The sequence below is a fragment of the Podarcis liolepis genome (genome assembly GCF_965112155.1).
Source record: "Podarcis liolepis genome assembly, chromosome: 8".
NCBI classification, from domain to species: domain Eukaryota; kingdom Metazoa; phylum Chordata; class Lepidosauria; order Squamata; family Lacertidae; genus Podarcis; species Podarcis liolepis.
The window spans coordinates 88789575-88807374 of record NC_139560.1 but is presented as its reverse complement, the minus strand read 5'-3'; the positions used below and the strand labels follow the sequence as shown (position 1 = coordinate 88807374).

At 44.2% G+C, this 17800-nt stretch overlaps 1 protein-coding gene across 2 annotated transcripts in view; it reads right to left on the bottom strand.

The window, feature by feature from the left end:
* SEMA5A (semaphorin 5A) overlaps positions 1 to 17800 on the bottom strand; it is a 133968-nt gene that overhangs the window by 73794 nt on the left and 42374 nt on the right. For both annotated transcript variants that reach the window (XM_083519101.1, XM_083519102.1), the window contains exons 2-3: positions 6953 to 7150; positions 590 to 689 (exon numbers count right to left, since the gene is read on the bottom strand). In XM_083519101.1, coding sequence (XP_083375227.1) covers positions 590 to 689; positions 6953 to 7082 — 230 coding nt within the window. In that variant the 5' untranslated portion in view covers positions 7083 to 7150. The remainder of the gene's footprint in view (positions 1 to 589; positions 690 to 6952; positions 7151 to 17800) is intronic.

Sequence of the window (17800 nt, the reverse complement as noted above, 5' to 3'; positions counted from 1 at the left end):
ATCTACAGGAGCTCATCTTTTCATACATTTTACATGAATATTTCTGTAGACTTTCCTGCAGCAAGAACAAAAATAAAATATTCCTCTAGTCAGCAACTAGATTTGCAGGAGAAGCTTGATAAAGATGGGATGAAAGTTGTTGGAGCAGCTTCCTCTCTCCAAAGTGGACGGTCAGTGACTATCGGCTCAACCTTACATATCTTGCTTCTGAGTTGGCCAGATAATAGTCCCCAGAGAAGGGCAGTTTGGCCTATGGGCCTTCAGCTGCTTATCCCTAATTTATGCAGAATGGAAACCCCATTTTAGGAGTTGCAAGGCTGAAGGTTTTTTTTTCAGTTGGACAGCCTCTCTCAGATTGCCTAATATGATTCTCTTGGCTGCATCACTGAGCTTCAAGTCCTGAACTCTGCAAGGATTGCAGAATCTGGTTTTCTTAAAAAGTGGTTACCAAGTATCACAGCTAAATTTGAAGTCCATAGCTTGTTGGCATGTTACATGGATATAAATGATGTATTTTAATCAAATATGCAATCAAACAAGAAAAATTAACCATCTGATAAGAGAGAATTTTTAAAAAGCATTGTCTCACCTTGCTCCAACAACAAGTTCTTTTTGTCTTGGATCAAATGTTATCTGAGAGAAGTCGACAGCATTTTCTGCTCTGAATACATGTAACCAAGGAGCAATCTCTATACAAACATAAATTTGATAAATACATAAAATCAGATTATTAGCATTAAAAATATTTAGCATTTACATAGATTTTTCAATGCTATCAAGGAACTCTGCCTATCTTATTTCATGAATACTTACAACAGCCTTGTAAGCTGCTGTTTCTTTAGCATAGTGCTAGCCTAGGGCAGTCCTCTGACTGAGAGGTTTCCAGGCACAGACTCACGTGCTTCTTTCTGTCCATTTCTCCTCAGAAGAACTGGAGGTGGTTTCAAGATCCACGCGTTTCCTGGTTTTGCATGAACCTGGTCCCCTGGAAAAGCAACTTCAAGCTATGGTTGCCAACTGTGTGGTTTAGGGTGGATTTATGGTTCATGTAGGTGCACATGCATTGTGAAAATATGGTGTCATGGTTAGGGTTATCAGACATCCCCGTTTCCCGGGGACAGTTCCCAGATTTACAAATCTGTCCCCAGACAAAATCCATCCCCGGATTTCATTTAATGTCCCTGGATTTATATTTTAAGTGCTGCAGATTTATTAGCAGGGAATGAATGTTGCGTGATTGGTTCAACGGCACAAGACACATCATATGGGGACTTCTGGCAAGGCAAAATGGCGGGCACCACGGCAGCGAGCAGCTCCAGAAGCCAGCCAGAGCCGACTGCGCTACTGCTGCTGCCACCATTGCCAAGCGGGAACTGGGGACGCCGGGCGCATCAACTGGGGGAGCCACTGACACACACACCCCGCAACCCAAATCGAGCCGGGAGAGAGAGAGCCCGGCCAACTGTCCAGAGGCGCTCCGGGGCCAGGAAAACCATGGAGCCGACGCAGGGAGAAGGGGAAAGGAGAAGGAGGACGAAGAGAGAGAAAGAGGAAGGAGAAAGAAGAGGAGACCCCTGCTCTTGCCGCGCCACCGCCGCTGCTGAGGAGGAGAGGTAGGAGAGAGCACCGGGAGGGCAAGGGCACGTGACCAAGCCCAGACCCGGCCCAAGAGAGCGGGCAGGGGCCCCGAGGAAGGCCATGCAACAGAGGAGAAATATTACATTTTTATAATGTTAACGAAGAAGCAGCCATTTGCGTTCATGTAAATGCAATGCAGTCCAGAGTTAACACAGATTGGTGTTCCTGCTTTCCTTCAGTTGCCCAAGACAATATTTGCTTTTGTTGTTCTTATTATGAGTTTTGTATTCCAACTGAAGTTGAAAAGTGTCCCCGGATTCACTGGGAAAAAATCTGGTAACCTTAATCATGGTTCTCACACACCCTTTAGGCAATTCAATGAGAATGCAAGGAACTGGGTTTTCATTTTATAAATGGAAAGGCCAACCATGTAACAATCAGAGGAGAGAATAAGAACAGACAAAACCCCCTGTAATTTAGCAAGAGGACATTGTTTGTAAAATTACAGTCAGCGGGTTTTGGAGGGGTATAAACAATAAAAGCAACACCAGTAGAGATGAAACAGAAGTTGCAGCTGAAGACTGTGACCAGTCAAGACATTCAATAAATTTAGTTGAAAGAGAGGGGAAGATAGCAAGAATGAAAGGATCAATGAAACCAGGGAATATTGAAGATTGCTTACAGTTAAAAGGCACCCAAACAGACAAAAAGAGAAAAGGTTAAAATATAAGAGGAGAGCAGCAGGGTCAACTGACACCAAAAAATCAATAGGATTCAGAACATAGGAAGAGCCCTGCTAGATCTGACCGGGCACATCCTGCCCATTCTTCGCTTCTCACAGTGGCCAGTCCCTGGAATGCCTCAAGAGAACAAGGAATGAGCTGACCATTACTTTTAAGAAAGGAAAGAGGAGGAGACATCAATGGAAGGTAAGTGGTGGGGGTGATAAGGGAGGCAAGAAGATGAGACACATGAAGATGATGAAGAAGAAGAAACAAGAGATGAGTCAAGAGTGTGGTAGACATCATTGCTACCTTCCTGCATCCAGCTACATTCCTAGGTTATTCAACTGAGTTTTTTCTGTTTTGTTTTTGTTTATTTGCTGGGACTGCTGTTTTTTTCTGTCTTTCGTGAAACTAAAAACTAATATTTTTTTTAAAAAGGAAGGAAGAAAGGAAACTTCATGCATAAAATAGTCAGCAGACAGGGGGAGAAAATTACATGGAAGAAGAAGGGCTGGGAAAGGAGATGAGAATTAATGTGGGGGGGGGCAGGAATACAAGAAAGAGGAAAGGATTGATGAAGGGGGGGGAACAGTGAAAGAAAAAAATGCAGATGAGGGAAACGCAGAGATTAAAAATGAAGAAAAAGCAAATGAGAACGAGGTTTCTGCCAAAGATGCTCAAAGCTGCAAGAGATCACAATGGGTGAGGCAGTCATGAGCAGAACCTTGAATTGTGCTCTGCAGGATGCATTTATTCAGTGCATTGACAAAATAGTTAAGACACCCCCCCCCCCCCGGAGATGAGCTGGTGATGCTCTGCCCCAGCTGAAGCTTCTAAGCAATCTTTGAGGCATGTGGTACTTGAAGAGTATGTGGACGCAATCTTCTCAATCTGCTGTCTCCCCCTCTAATTTTCTTGTGGCATCCATTTATATTCCACTCCTGCTTTATCTGTTATTGTTGTTATTGTGTTTTTTGGTTCTTTTTAAAATAAAGATGGAAATTGAGTGCGGATGTTCTGTAACGCCAAGAAACTGAAGTGAAGTGGAAAGCTAATGCTTGGCACTCAGAGGATATGCCAACCCCCTTCCAATATAAAAGAATGTTCTGCAACTACAACATGAAGAGTCTAATTTATCATCTTCGTTAAGTCTATGTGCTCAATCAAAAATTCTGTTTCAAAAGGACAATGAAACAAGACACACACAACCGCATTTCAAGCTACTCTCCCTTTCCATATGTCACCAGGGCAATTCCAGGAGGCTTGTAAAAGTTTTGCTACATTTGTTCTGCCTTCTGTTGCCGGAGATGCTCATTCAATTAATCTTCATTTATGACAGACTGCAATCAGCCCGTTTGTTGTGGACTTCATAAGGATCAGAGGCCTGAGAGAACCTTTCCCCCCAAAAGGCCTTCTGTTTCTGCAAACTAGGATAATGCAAGTTGATTTACAGCTCACAGAGGAGTCTAATAGGGCTTCCTCAAGGTAAGTGTGCACAAGATTGTAGCCTGTCTGGTTTAAAGGGAGATGATGGAATGATATCAAACTCTGAATGAAAACTTCAAATTATAAATTCAAGGTGACTAAAGGGGAAATCATTCTTTTAGGATTCTGGCCACAGCCCCTGATCCTGTGTTGCAAGCTGCACCGGAGGTTGTTCTGGTCCTTAAGAGTAGCTTTGGGAGAAAGATATGGGAAGATGCTGTAGGGAGGAAGAGCCAAAACAGGTCCTGGGGCCTGCAGAAGCAGCCTTGCGGTTCTCCAGATCCTAGCCAGAACCTGCCCTTCAGAAAATAATGTTCTTGTGCTGAATTTCAGATGGCACCATCAGTGGCTCCATTGTTCTTCCACAAACCCTTTTTTAACCCTTGCCTGGCCTGTGCCCTCCACTGAATTTTACAGAGCTGATTTCAGCAACTATAATTGCCAAGTAAGTAAATGAATCTATTTCAGCAGATCGTCATTACAGTTGCAGCAAGCAAGGGAACTCAGCTGTGTTTAGCAGTTACTTGCATCAGATTGTTGTGGTTTAATTCCTTGGGGTCTATGCTAGTTACGCAAAAAAAAAAAAAAGAATACTGCAAGAAGAAATTGGGGCATTATTTATTTGTTCGCCCTGCTGACTTCCTATCGTCCCACTGAGTAATCACTGTTTACTTTTAACAGCATCTGTGCTGGTTAGTCCCCTCATTCATACATTCTAGTATGCCCCTTCTCCCGTCTGTAGCACCATTGCTAACTTGCGTAGCTGCTCAAATTGCCAATATGTTCACTGCTGGTACCCTGAAAGAACACTGGCAATTATGGCAGTCCCTGTGGAGAAAAGGAGGCTGATTAGCAGCAAAACCCACAAAGACATCTTTAAGTCTGGTCATTAAGCAGTCGTACGTCTGATCAGAATCAATCAGAAAGAAGAACAAGGAGTCTCAAGTACGAAGAATAAGGCCTCACACCTGAAAGCAGCTTACAACCACAAGTAAACACCACCTTTAAGTTTATGCAATGTTCTTTCTCTAGCTCCCTTTCATCAGGATTTAAAAGAGGTCATGGAATCATTTTCAGCTCCCTGCAAATGGTGGGAATGCAAAAAGCAAGTGGTTGTCATGAGGAGCAGTAGCTGAGTGGGCTGATGAATGCCAGCATTATTCTCCCTTGGTTTTGCCCTATTTTTGCTTCTTTGAGCCCCTACCTCATCCTACTCTCTGTCCCTTAGGATCAGATCTCTGTCTGCTTCCCCATGTTCCTCTGGCACTATCACTTAGTTGCATTTCCAGAAAGCAGTTGTGCTGTTTCTTGCTTTCATAGCCCTGCCTTAAACCTCAACATTTGGCTTCTAAGTCTGTTAAGTATGGCAGTCTGCCCCAGCATGAAGTGGGCTGGTTGCTAGGCATGCAAATAGGTGTGAAAGGGGGGTGGGTGGGGGGGGGGTGAGGATCAGAGTAATGGCTGCTGATGTCACAAAGTAAAAGTGCTGTTCCCATATGCAATCCCTTTTAAAAAAAAGTCCTTTGACATCTCAAATGAAAGCTTGCTAGTTTCTCACATACAAGTCTATCATCTTCCGCTTCCTCCTAAATTTCAAATGGTCTTGGGTCTTTCCTGACCACACCAGCAAAGAGGTTCAGGAAGAAAATGCAGGTAGGTTCATAAAGGTGTGAAATGCTATGAGTGTGTGCCATTTTCTTGGCCTAACAGAACGTCAGTGATTTTTGGCTACTGCTAAACTTAAATATAACTATCATAATTAAACACAGTAATTTTGAAAATGTAATAGCAGTGTTTCCTTTTTATAGCATTATGGGTTAAATTCAGATGTAGTACTCCAAAATTTCCACTCTCTGTTGACTCCCCTTCTTTGTGGAGTAAAAACAAGCTGTAGCTTGGCCTATGAATATATATTTGCATAACTTTTCTTGCAATATCTTTGGGGAGAAGCAGCTTCAGGACAAATAGATAGAGCTTTCTTTCCTGGTGCAGCAAAGCTCTGGTGCTTGGCTTTCAAAACCTGCTGGCATTTGGTCTTTTGCCTTTTTTGCTCATTCCATAGGTGCCCCCTTTCCACCCAACTGAGCAAGAAGGCTGCAGAACGACAGGTAAGATTCAACGTAAGGGAATGAAAAGTGATGGTTACTGAAGCAGAGAGTCCTAACTCCACATATATACTAAAGTCAAAATTGGCTTTAGCTCCACAGGAGATGGAGGTCTTGGGATCATATACAGATACAGATATAGGCACAGGCACACGCGCGCACACACACCACACCAGGAAATAATGAAATCATTCAAATCAAACCCGGAAATGGTGAGAGAGAAATGGAGAGTTCTTGTGGCTCGTGAGGAGACCCTCCCTGGAGCCCGAAGAGGACGTCCGTTTTGCCTGACCTTGTTCATCTGAACTTACCCTCTGCTGGGTTTGACCTTGCCTCACCGGAACCTAACCCATGCTTGACAAGGCTCTGCTTCTTGGGTTTGGAAAGGATGCTCGCAGTATGTGATCTAGAGTCCCTGGACTCTGTGCTTGGGACAGGTCTCCCTTTGGCTAGAACCCCATTTGCTAGCTGGGGCTACTTTCCTGGACAAAACAATAGCAGCCTTTTAACAATGCTGGCTTGAGAGGTAACGACTGTTCTTGGGAAAATAGTGCGCCAAACATTTTGTGGACTCACAGCAGTTGTTGCCCCCCCCTTGGTGAGCATTTATGAACTAGCCCACTGATTCAAAGGAGTGAAAATTAAAATGCAGGTCAATTATGAGCAGAGATTTCCAACCAATCTGTTGCAATCTCAGATTTTCTTAATACAGACAGAGGTCTATAAGGAAACTAGCCAAAGAACAACAAATCAGTGCCAATTTTGCTATTCTTTGCCAGTGTGGTGTAGTGGTTAAGAGCGGTGGACTCGTAATCTGGTGAACTGGGTTCGTGTCTCCGCTCCTCCACATGCAGCTGCTGGGTGACACTGGGCCAGTCACACTTCTCTGAAGTCTCTCAGCCCCACTCACCTCACAGAGGGTTTGTTGTGGGGAAAGAAGGGAAAGGAGAATGTTAGCTGCTTTGAGACTCCTGAAGGGGAATGAAATGCGGGGTATCAAGTCCAAACTCTTCTTCTTCTCTTCTTCTTTATTTGGAAATCGCCTTCTCAATCACTTACCTTCACTTGTAATGACAGGGTGCTCTACCCGCTGGCACTGGGAATCCTCTGTGGACACCGTTCCGAAGTATATCATCCCCAGACCTGTGACCAGTATCACCATCCAAATGCCATCCTGCACGTTAGCCATGTTTTCCTGTGCACCGGTCACATCTCTCTTAGCCGGGAACACTTCTTGTCTTCAGATGCGAAAAGGCCCTAGAGAATGTCACAACATAATTACAACTAAACCAATGATGGCCAATCTTCGGTGACAGCTGACTCTTCAGATGTTGGCCCAAGGACCCAAAGTGTCTTTTGCCACTTGACTCAACCTCTTCAAGGGTGATCACCTGACACCTCCAAGTGTTAAGTGGTCCCTAATTTAGGCTACTCAAAGACAGGACAACAATTTATCTTCCCCTCTTATAGGAACTAATTATTCTTATTTTAAGAGATTTGTAGTCTGCTTTTTTAGGAGGAAGTCCTCTCAAAAGTGGTTTACTACATGCGTAAAATACAAATCCAACTCATAAAATGTTCTTAAAATATACTATCAACAGTAACAGCAGAATCAAACACAACAAAGGAGCAACAATAAAACAATAAAACAATAAAACCATGACCCAATAAGCAGCCACTATTTATGACTTTGTGGAGAAGAAATCAGCATAAGGTCCACTTTAAAAATGTGAGGGATGGGGCATGCCTGATCTCTGTAGAATGACCGCTCTCCCCATCAACCGGAGGGCGCCCTTTGCGTGGCCACGTGCAGCACCCCCAATCCTTTGAGACTCCCGGCAGAACGCTCCTGGTCCACCTCCCCACGTCACAGCCCTTGAGGTTCCCGCCAAACCTCAGTTCAGAATGAACCCATTGTGACGGGCGGAGGCGCAGCCAGGAGAGCGGACCAAGAAGGGGTAGCCGTCACTCCTTTGCATATGAAGGGGGGTGGAGCCTACTTGGGAGCCCCCAGTCGGCTCCAGAGCTTCACCCTTCCTACCCTCCTTTGTTTATGCTCTTTATTTCAGGTTAACCTCTTTACAGGTATGCGGGCGCTGCTATGGTTGTTCGATGGTTGCTGTTAAAGGACTGGGAAGGGATTTCCCCTGCACTGGCAGATTTCTCCTTCCCCGTAGCAAAATGTCACAAATTTGGTGGTTTTAGGCCTTGGGTGGAATCCTTTAGTCTATCTTCCCTAAGTGCTGGGGGGGGGGGGTGTGAAGCGGTGACACATGCCTTCCCCCCCCCCACAGTGGTGATCCCACGGTTCCCTGTTAAAGGGGGTGTGTTGATGGGAGTCACTGGCCATATGCTGAAAGGTTGCCAGTGGACTCCCCTGTGTTCTGGCGAAATGGGGGTGGGCTCTCTGCTTAAATCCCCAGGCAGATCTGTTAACCCTGATGTGCCCCAGATCTCCGGCTGGGGACTGGGAGCGATAAACGCCCAATGCCAAGGTCTAAGCTAGCTCTCAGAGTATGGGCTGGAAACATGGGTGCAGTCCTTTGAGTAAACTGGTCCCAAACATATAAAAATGTAAATATATGAGTTAAGTTTCTATTTTCATCATGTATTTAGGTAAGAGCACAGCGAATAATGCTGCCTGCAGTGGGAGAACCAGAAGAGGAAGGAAACATCCATGCAGCCTTTTTCTCCAAGAAACAAGTTATGGAAGCAGTAGCGGGAAAAAGTGTTGCGTTTATACAAGTATCACTCTTCTTTTAAAATAGTCTATAGAGGTCCTTCAGAATGCATGTGTTCCAGGGCAGCGCATCTCTGCTATGAATATTCTATGAATCCGTGCTCAGAGTTTCTATGTGAGAGCTTTGTTTCATGCATCTCTGTTATATATGTAGCAATGTTGTCATCCTTTTTATATAGATTGCCCAAGAGGAATATAAGAATAAATGAGACCTATTAGAGAATGCTGCTATTTGCACCAAGGCAAAGCTCCATTTTATCTCTTAGCAGGAAATGATTCAATGTACTTTTCGTTTCGTTTTCTTTTTTCTTAGCCACAAAAGGTGGCAATTGCTATGAACAGTGTCCTGGGGCAGCGTCCTGGGAACCCTGGAGCTGCTTGGATGACAAGATGAGCGTGGAAAGCAAGCTTCTCCAAAAGACACAATCCCTTACAATGTGCAGGTGCACAAGGAACAATGGTGGGCCCCCCTCACCATGAGGTGGCATGCACCCCTGCTGCTTCCCAAAGGGTGCCAGGACTGAGGTGCAGTGCCAGTGCAGTGCCAGGAGCAGTGGCTTAGCTCTGGTGCTTGCTGCCATGCTTTGTCCCTTCTCCTGTCAGTGAGCGGCAGCAGTGCCTGCCACTGGGAACCCACGGCCAGAATTGTCCAAAGTGACTGGCAGCAGCTCTCCAGGGTTCATGGAAAGGGGCATTCACTGCCCTCCAAATGTCAGTGAGATTTGTTTTACCCTATACATATCAAACCTGCCTCCATCACCCAGCCCCAAAGAAAAAGCCTCTATGCCCATGGCTTCAATATTTCTGGGAATTTTGTATCTCTGCAAGACTATTCTCGGTTTGGCAATTATATAACATTCCAGCTTTACATGATACGGACACGACATTCACTGCACTGCACTGAAGATGACTTAACAGCCAGCAAGTTCTTTCACCCACACATCCAGGGTAGCCTCTGCTTGGAAATAAAAAGCTACTCAGACTGATAAACAGAACAGGGCAATCCCATAAAGCAGCATGGAAAAAGTCATGAGGCAAATAATGCTTTCAACAAATGCTGATTACCGAACATAATTGTTTTGTCAAGCAGCAGTGAAGGAAAGATTAATTGCTATGGTCTTCCTAGAACTGATGTGCTAAACTCATAAAGTCTTCATTCCCCACCCCAAAAAGGTTAAATCAGATAAAATATATGGGCTGAGAGGTGGGGGGAAAGAAAGGGGAGAGGGAGAGGGAGAGAGGGGGGGGGAGAGATAGAGTGCGCTAATAGCCTTGGAAAGCTATTTCCAAGATGTCAACTTATTCTTTAATTATACACAATAGGTTGACAGCCTGAGGAAACATTATGAGTTGCCTGTGAGAGCCTTATGACGGAAAGTTTACTTCTGAGAAAACTCCACTGACTTCTTCCTAAGCCTTCCACAGAAAGTGCTCAAAAAGTGCAGGGCCATCTAAGAGAGACCCGTCCTCTCCAGTCCTCTCCCTGAATTATGACAACTCTCTTAATGTCACCTGAGTTTACTGGCACCTGAGTTTATTTGCTTTCCTCTTTCCTCTTCATCCCTTTTTTCCCTTTTGTGTAACATATTTTATTTTATAAGCCTGAGAGCAGGGACCATTTTGGGGTTGGTTTTTTTTATCTGTAAGCTGCTCTGGGAGTCCTGTCTGCTGAAGAAGGAGATAAAATACTTTCAGTAATTTATGTGCGCACAGAACTGCAATTTGACTGTCTCCATTCCACCAAGTATTACATTAAAAACAGAAGGTCTGGCAACACCGTTCCCGAGAGTCTGCCTTCCTCTGAATGCCACACCAGTCCCTGGGAATCACGTGTCCGGTTACAGTCCGGTTCTGCTTGCAGGGTCTCCATGTGAGAACCAGGTGCTGGAGCAGACAGGGCTCATCTTTTGCTATGTTCTCAAAGCAACCTTTGAGACCAGGTATTTGTTCTGGAGCAGCTAAGAGGAACAGGAGTCCACAAACGCAGCTGCCCAGCCACCAGTGGCAACCACAAGATGAATTCTGCCAACGGCTAATACTGAATGTCCACGCACAGACAACATACCCCTTCCAAAGGAGCCTCACCCAAATTTGGGGCAAAGTGGGGAAACGTGGGAAAGGTGTTAGAAATTAGCCAGGTGCCAGGCGCATTTTGCACACGCATCTCCTTTCCCAGGGCAGGAGCAATAAAACACAATACCAAAATGTGTGGATTTCTGAATAGGCAAGACTCCTGATAGCTCTGAGATAGAAACTGGAGGAGGGGGGCTCCAAAAGTTTGATTTAGGGTGAAGAGACCATCAAATGCTTATTTTCTATTCAGTTATTTTATAAACCACTTAACAGACGGTATCTCTAAGCATTGCATATATCCTCAGCATCTACATATTGAACCAAGAGTTTGGAACTGGAAACTGATTTCAGCCATGCTTTTGACTTCTGGGGGGTTTTATTTCTCTGTGTCAGGCAGGGTTCAAATGGGACCCTCCAGGTCTCTCTCTCTGCCCAGGGCACACACCTTCCTCAACTGCTTTTGTGTGGCTGGAATGTATCAGAGAGCTACAAAATAATGCCTCTTGCTTGCCAGGATGGAGAGACGTGCAAAGATTGTGTGGGGCTGGACTGCAGCCTAGTGCACAAATGAAAGAGCTGCACCTGTTGCTCTCCCCCCTTTTGTCCATGGCTCCACCCACCGGGGGCATGCGGCCCCCAGGAAGTTTGCCCAGGAATCCTGGCCAGTGGCTACTAAATATATAGGCTGCGGAAAAGTCAGCGAATTTCCCTCTTGCACTGGACAAACATGCACTACAGTTCCATGCACGTACGGCACCAAAATAATTCCACCTCTGCTCCCCCCAGCCTCTACTATCTGTGCACATTTGGCATCAAGATGGAGTGCAGTCATAGCAAGCAGGGCTGGCTCCCTCTAACCTCCACTCCCCATTTGTCTCTTTCCACTGTCTTTCCAGTTGATTTTGTACTCCTTCCAGCTGGAATTAATTCTCCATATAAGACACGATTAGATAGTTTACAGTTTATGCTATGAAAACTGAATAGGGAATATGAGCAACCTCAGGCAAATCAGTCATTATCATCTATTAATCTGGAAGGCCACACAGAATGACTAAATCAATGAAGAGGCATTGAATGGTTATTTAACTCCTTCTATTCTCTTTAACAGCATTTCACCCTCTTCTAAGTATGAATCATCCCTCCTATGTTCTTTACCGATCACGAGATCGGTAAAGAACATATTTATAACCCTAATGTGCAGAAGAGGTTCACAAAACAAGAGGCACTCAAGCTTTGACTCGGGAAATTCATTTCTAAAAAGCTTTCTCGTTTACATTCTCTCTGCCTGCACTCCTCTCTGGAATATATTGATGGGAGGTGGAGAGATGCCGTAGTTAGCAAAGCAAAGCAAAGTGGTCAACACAGCCTTAGTTAGTCATTCCTTATGCACAATTTCCCTAATCTCTTGAGAGACAGGTCAAAGTTATACTTCTAAAAATTTATAATCTATCAATTTGTGCACAGATTTTAACTATGGCCACAACTGATAACTCACTGTAGAGCAGCCCCATTAAAATGGAAAATTCTGGAGAAAGTTGTGAATTCATCCTCTGCTGTTGCAAGCATTTGATGTCTTGTTTTTATTCACAAAATCATTTGTTCTCCACCTTTCTGGTTCAAAATGAACCACCAAAGGCAACTAAAGAATAAGATAAATGCACGAGAATAATACAATTGAAAACACAAATGGCAGACCTGGCTTTTCATTGAGAGCAAAACCACATCTAATATAGGCGGCAGCCCTATGGCTGAAGCAAAAGTTTTCCTGACGGAAAGCATTTCAGCCTTGTTTAGAATGTGTGTTTGGTACTCTCTGTTGCACTCCAGGAAGGACTGGAGGCTCCAGGGAAACAATGGGCCCGATCTCCATTCTTGTCAGGTGATCCAAAAGAAAGTCATAGGCAATGGTGTTAAAGCCACTGAGAGAGAAAGCGGAACAGAAGCACACTTCTCCTGCCCAGCTCCCAGGGCACATCATAAGCCAGGACAACCAAAGCTGTCCCTGTCCCAATCCCAAACCTGGGAAAGAAACCAGACTGAAACAGAACTAGCTAATCAGTGTCATCCAGAAATACCTGAAAACTGGGTCACCAGCCCTCACTTTAACTCCTTGCCCCGCGTTGGAATACTGGTGACTGGGTGGTAATTATCCAATAGAGCACCATCAAGAAAGGTCTTTTTAAAGCAACTATCTTACTCTTGCTTCTCTGCTGCCTTCATAAACAGAAATGTACACTTGCTCATTCAGTTATTTAATAACAGGAGACATGCACACCCATGCTTCAGATCTGCATAATGAACAATCAAAACAAAAGCCAAGCAAAGATGGAAAGATTTAAAGGAATTTTGTCCTAACGAATCAGTTCAAGCAAACCAGCAGAAATCAAAATCCGGCTATCCATTTTTGTTGAGGTGTTATTATCACTCTTTTAAAAAACAAAACAAAAAAACCCAATAAAAATAGGAAGGGGTAATGTCAGATTCTTTCATTTAACCCATTTGTATGAATGACTGTTAAAAAGCAATATGAATTCCACACACACTGAAACATGTTTAGCCCCATAAAGTATAATGACATTTACCACACTAATATCATTCACATCAATGGATGGCCCATAAATTCCACAGCTCCCCCTGCCCATTTTGACAACCTTCTCCAAGGAAGCTCGTAAAAGAAGCTGATTGTTCTCTCCCCCAGCCCTTTCCAATATCACTTAATAGGTCTCTAAGGACTTTTACAGTCTTATTAAAGGACCACCTGGGCTTTACCATAACCGAGATGTAACCTGTGATTGATTAAGAACCCAGAATGTGGAAAGCCCTTTCTTTCTGCAGTGTAGTACAACTTCTGATCTCCAACAGAAAAAATACATAACATTTTTTTAAATTCATCTAAAAATACAGTAAACTAATTTTGTGTTTCAACACAGGAGCATTTAAGCACCATAAAGAGCCCATCAGACAATCCAATCCAGGGTTTAACAGCCAAATCCTTATTCCTCTGGAATTTCCCCCTCACACACAAAATATATTTAAAGCAGCTCTATCCATGCTACAATTAAGAGGTGAGACAGCTACAGCGATGTTTTTAAGATTGTGCTCCCATATTCCATCTTGAAGATTTTAAATGTGATTTTGGTTTCACAGTCCCCAACCCACCCCATAGTTCCTGGGGCAAACATCAAAAGATGTCGTGGTTTTACCTCTCCATCTTTCCTTACGAATACAAAACAATGTACAGTGATACCTCAAGTTACATACGCTTCAGGTTACAGCAAAGATGTGCAGTATAATGGATGGACCTGGGACTGAAGGCGTGTTGCAAGAATAAAATTAGAGCAAAACCGTTTTATGCGGATGTGAACTCCCTGCAGGAAGCAAGAAGCATGAATGAACCAGCCAACCAGCCCTTGGATATCTACTGTATTTTTCCATGTATAAGACACCCCCATGTATAAGACTACCCTTATTTTTTTGAAATCAAAATTAAGAAAACAAAACCCTAAAACAAAAGTGAAAATCTGGATGATCTGCGGTGGCAAGCTTATCTTTTTTTGGACAAAGTTTCCTGAAGGAGGAGCATGCAGAGCTCCGTGGTGCAGCAGCAGAGGCAGTGGCTGGGGCACCCCACGCTCAGGGGCGTAGGAAGGGGGGGGCGGTCCGCCCCAGGTTCCATCATGGAGGGGGGTGACAAATTATCAAGGAACAATTACAGCCCTACTAGGGCGGTTCATAAAAAACTTTTTTTTAAAAAAATGCATGCTCCAAAGGTCTTATCTTACTAAACTAGGGATTACCGTATTTTTCACTCCATAGGGCGCACCGGGCCTTAGGGCGCACCTGGTTTTTTTGGGGGGGGGGATAAAATATATATATCCCCCCCAGCCCCAAAGAGCAAAGAAGCCTCAGCCTGCCCAAGCCAAAATCCCAGACATATGCTTAAATATTAAAAAAAAAAACCCTGGATGCCCATGTTCTGTGTACAAGATGACCCCCAATTTTTTACTAATTTTTTTAGCAAAAAACCTTGGAAAAATACAGTATATCCTTGATATACAGACTCATTTGGCATTATGCCAAGCCATACACAATCTTAACAATGGTTTGGCATGGGTCTGAACTGAAAAAGCAGTAGTTAAGATTGCTCTTTCTCCCAAGGCTGTTGCACTATAAAAATAAGAGCTGACTTAGGAAGCTAAACACTGCAAGGATGAAAAACAAGCTGAGAAGCTGCTGTAAGCCAAGGTTTGCCCATTGTGCATTTGGAAACTCAAACCATGATGTGGTTCTAAGCAAAAACAACCAACCCCATAATTTAGCATGGCAATTGTCTGAAATGCACCAGTGCTGCTATCAGAATGACTTGGGCTGATGTCACCCATACAGCTCTTTCAGAAAAGTCCCTTTTCTATTGTTTGCATATGTAGGAGCACAAGTTCATATTCTAGCCATAGTTGGCATAATTGTATAGACTGACTGGAGCAATGGAATCAAGCCTTGTATTGCACTGGCAGTATCCTTAGTGATTTCGGGATACGTTTTTAAAGTTCAAAGGCTAGGAAATTGGAGGGTGTGTTTTCAATGTGGTAACACAGTACTTAAAATAGAAGGGCTGCACAAACACCCAAGATAATTGCGCTCTGAAATAACAGTGGCAGAAAACAACAGCTGCTGTTTGGACACATCAATGTTCAGTTTTTCTAGGATGTCCTCAATCTATGAAATGTTGAAATCAGCATTGCCCCTTCCCAACAACATAAAAAATAATCAACTTTTTCTTGTCCTGTGATCAAAAGCCATCTCTGCCTTGGTTTTCAACTGAAAAACTTTTAAGATGAATAATGCATTATAGAGCTAAAAGCAAACATATTTTAATATGGGAAAATTTCATGAAAATGAATCCACATTTTTTGAATTGAGTAGAATTAAAGAAATTTGCCACTTAAAAAAAATCAGAATTCCACACCTGTGTTCATGAAACTATTTTCCTTTGAAATGAAGGACATTAAATGGAAGGTATTTTTGTTGTGCCAAGTAAAGAGAAAACCACTCTAGATGCTGTACAGCTAATAACTAAAGATATTCATTTAACCCCCCCCCCCATCAATAGGAAAACTGACTGCAGCAATGTGGAATTGAGATCAAATGAAAAATCCCGGGTGGAAGCTATTAGGCATGACTCCACTTGCAAGAAATTATCCCTTTGCTGAGACCTTCTCTTTTTCCAGTAGAGCAAAAAGTCAACAAGGTCAGCACAACCCCACAACATAAAACCTACTAGTTGTTAAGATTTTAAGAAAGGCATAACCATTATTGTGCATATAGCCAAAGTTTAACAAGGCAATAATGTTGTGAATGACTGGTAACTGCTTAGATTCAGTAGGTTGGTCTGACACAGTCAAAATATATATAAAAAATAAAAAATTGTCCAGTAGCACCTTAGAGACCAACAAAGTTTGTTTTTGGTACAGTGGTACCTCGGGTTAAGTACTTAATTCATTCTGGAGGTCTGTTCTTAACCTGAAACTGTTCTTAACCTGAAGCACCACTTTAGCTAATGGGGCCTCCCGCTGCACAATTTCTGCTCTCATCCTGAAGCAAAGTTCTTAACCTGTGGTACTATTTCTGGGTTAGCGGAGTCTGTAACCTGAAGCGTCTGTAACCCGAAGTACCGCTGTATAAGCTTTCGTGTGCATGCATACTTCTTCAGATACCAATTGTCAGGGGTTCAGGAGCAGAGGCGAGGGCAAGGGAGGAAACAGAGAGTGAGGGGGAGGAGTCCGAAGAAAAGATGAGTGACGACGACGACCCGAGATCTCCGAGTCTGTCCAGTGAATCAGAAGATTCACAGAAAGGAGCGCCAGTGGCCAGAGCAAGGGGGGAGCTTAGGGGGACACCCCAGGAAGAAGGGTCCAGAGAGGGTTCAGAGGGCAGCAGTTGGAAATCGGGGCCAGCGTCACCAACAGAGCGCAGTGGGGAGGAAAGGCGCCAGGTATCGAGCTCTGGCAGCTCGCAGCAGGGGGGAGGGCATGAGTCAGGAGTGGCCACACCTCCATCGGAGAGCGAAGAAACGGTCAAGCGGAAAGTGGAAGGTTGGGCCAAGTTCAAATGCACCGGAAGGCAGCGCAGTGAGCAGCCCGGAAAGGGAGCCAGGTCCTAAAGCCCGACGCAAGGAGACAGGAGGGTCCGGGGGGTCAGCGTCAGAAGAGTCCAGGAAGGAAGAGACCACGGGGGGCAGAGGGACCCAGAGAAGAACGGTCAGGCGGAAAAGGTGGAGTAAGGCTAGGATATTAAGTTGGTGTACAAGGGGAGGAGACTCAGACGGAGCTTCGCCGGTCTAGCTTATAAGACGTAGAGCTGCACGCAGCAGCTTGGAAATGGAAACTGTAACTCAATAAAGACTTTTATAAAGTGAACGCTGGCTAGCGTGATCCTCTGTGAGCTAGGATCTGAGAGCAGCTCTGACACCAATGGTAACTGCTTAGTTTGTAAGCCCACAGGCAGAGACAGCTATATTTTAATTGACTGTATGCAAGTCACCCTGGGAGCAGGATATGAACAAACACCAAACAAATCTCACACTAAGTACTTGTGCAGCTTATGCACAATCACTGTGCAGAACAGGCAAAACAGTTACATGAAGCACAACACTGCTGTGATTTTCCACCTTTGTGTTAACCACAGAGAACACACAGTCCCCTTTTCTTGGTGTTATATTTTTGGTCATTACTGTGTTACGTATTTTTGTGCTTTTATATTGTAAGCTGCCCTGTAATCCTCGGATGAAGGGTGGTACAGAAATTTAACAATAATTTTAAAACCTAACATTTCCAAGACTGCCTCTCTTAGTGTTCCAGACGAGCTGGCCATGTGTCCAGACTCAACCCTGGGCCTGATCAACTCGAGACCCAGGTCACCTAGGAAGAAACATTCTTGGGCGCACATTGTAGACAGTTCAGCCCGGCATCTAAGCAGGCAATGCCCACCACATTTGGGGTGGGGTGGGGGACACAATTCATCAATATTTGACAATGAGTTTGGAAATGTGTCCAAGATCTTGAAAACCAAAAAATGCTGCAGCCCACACTTCTGGG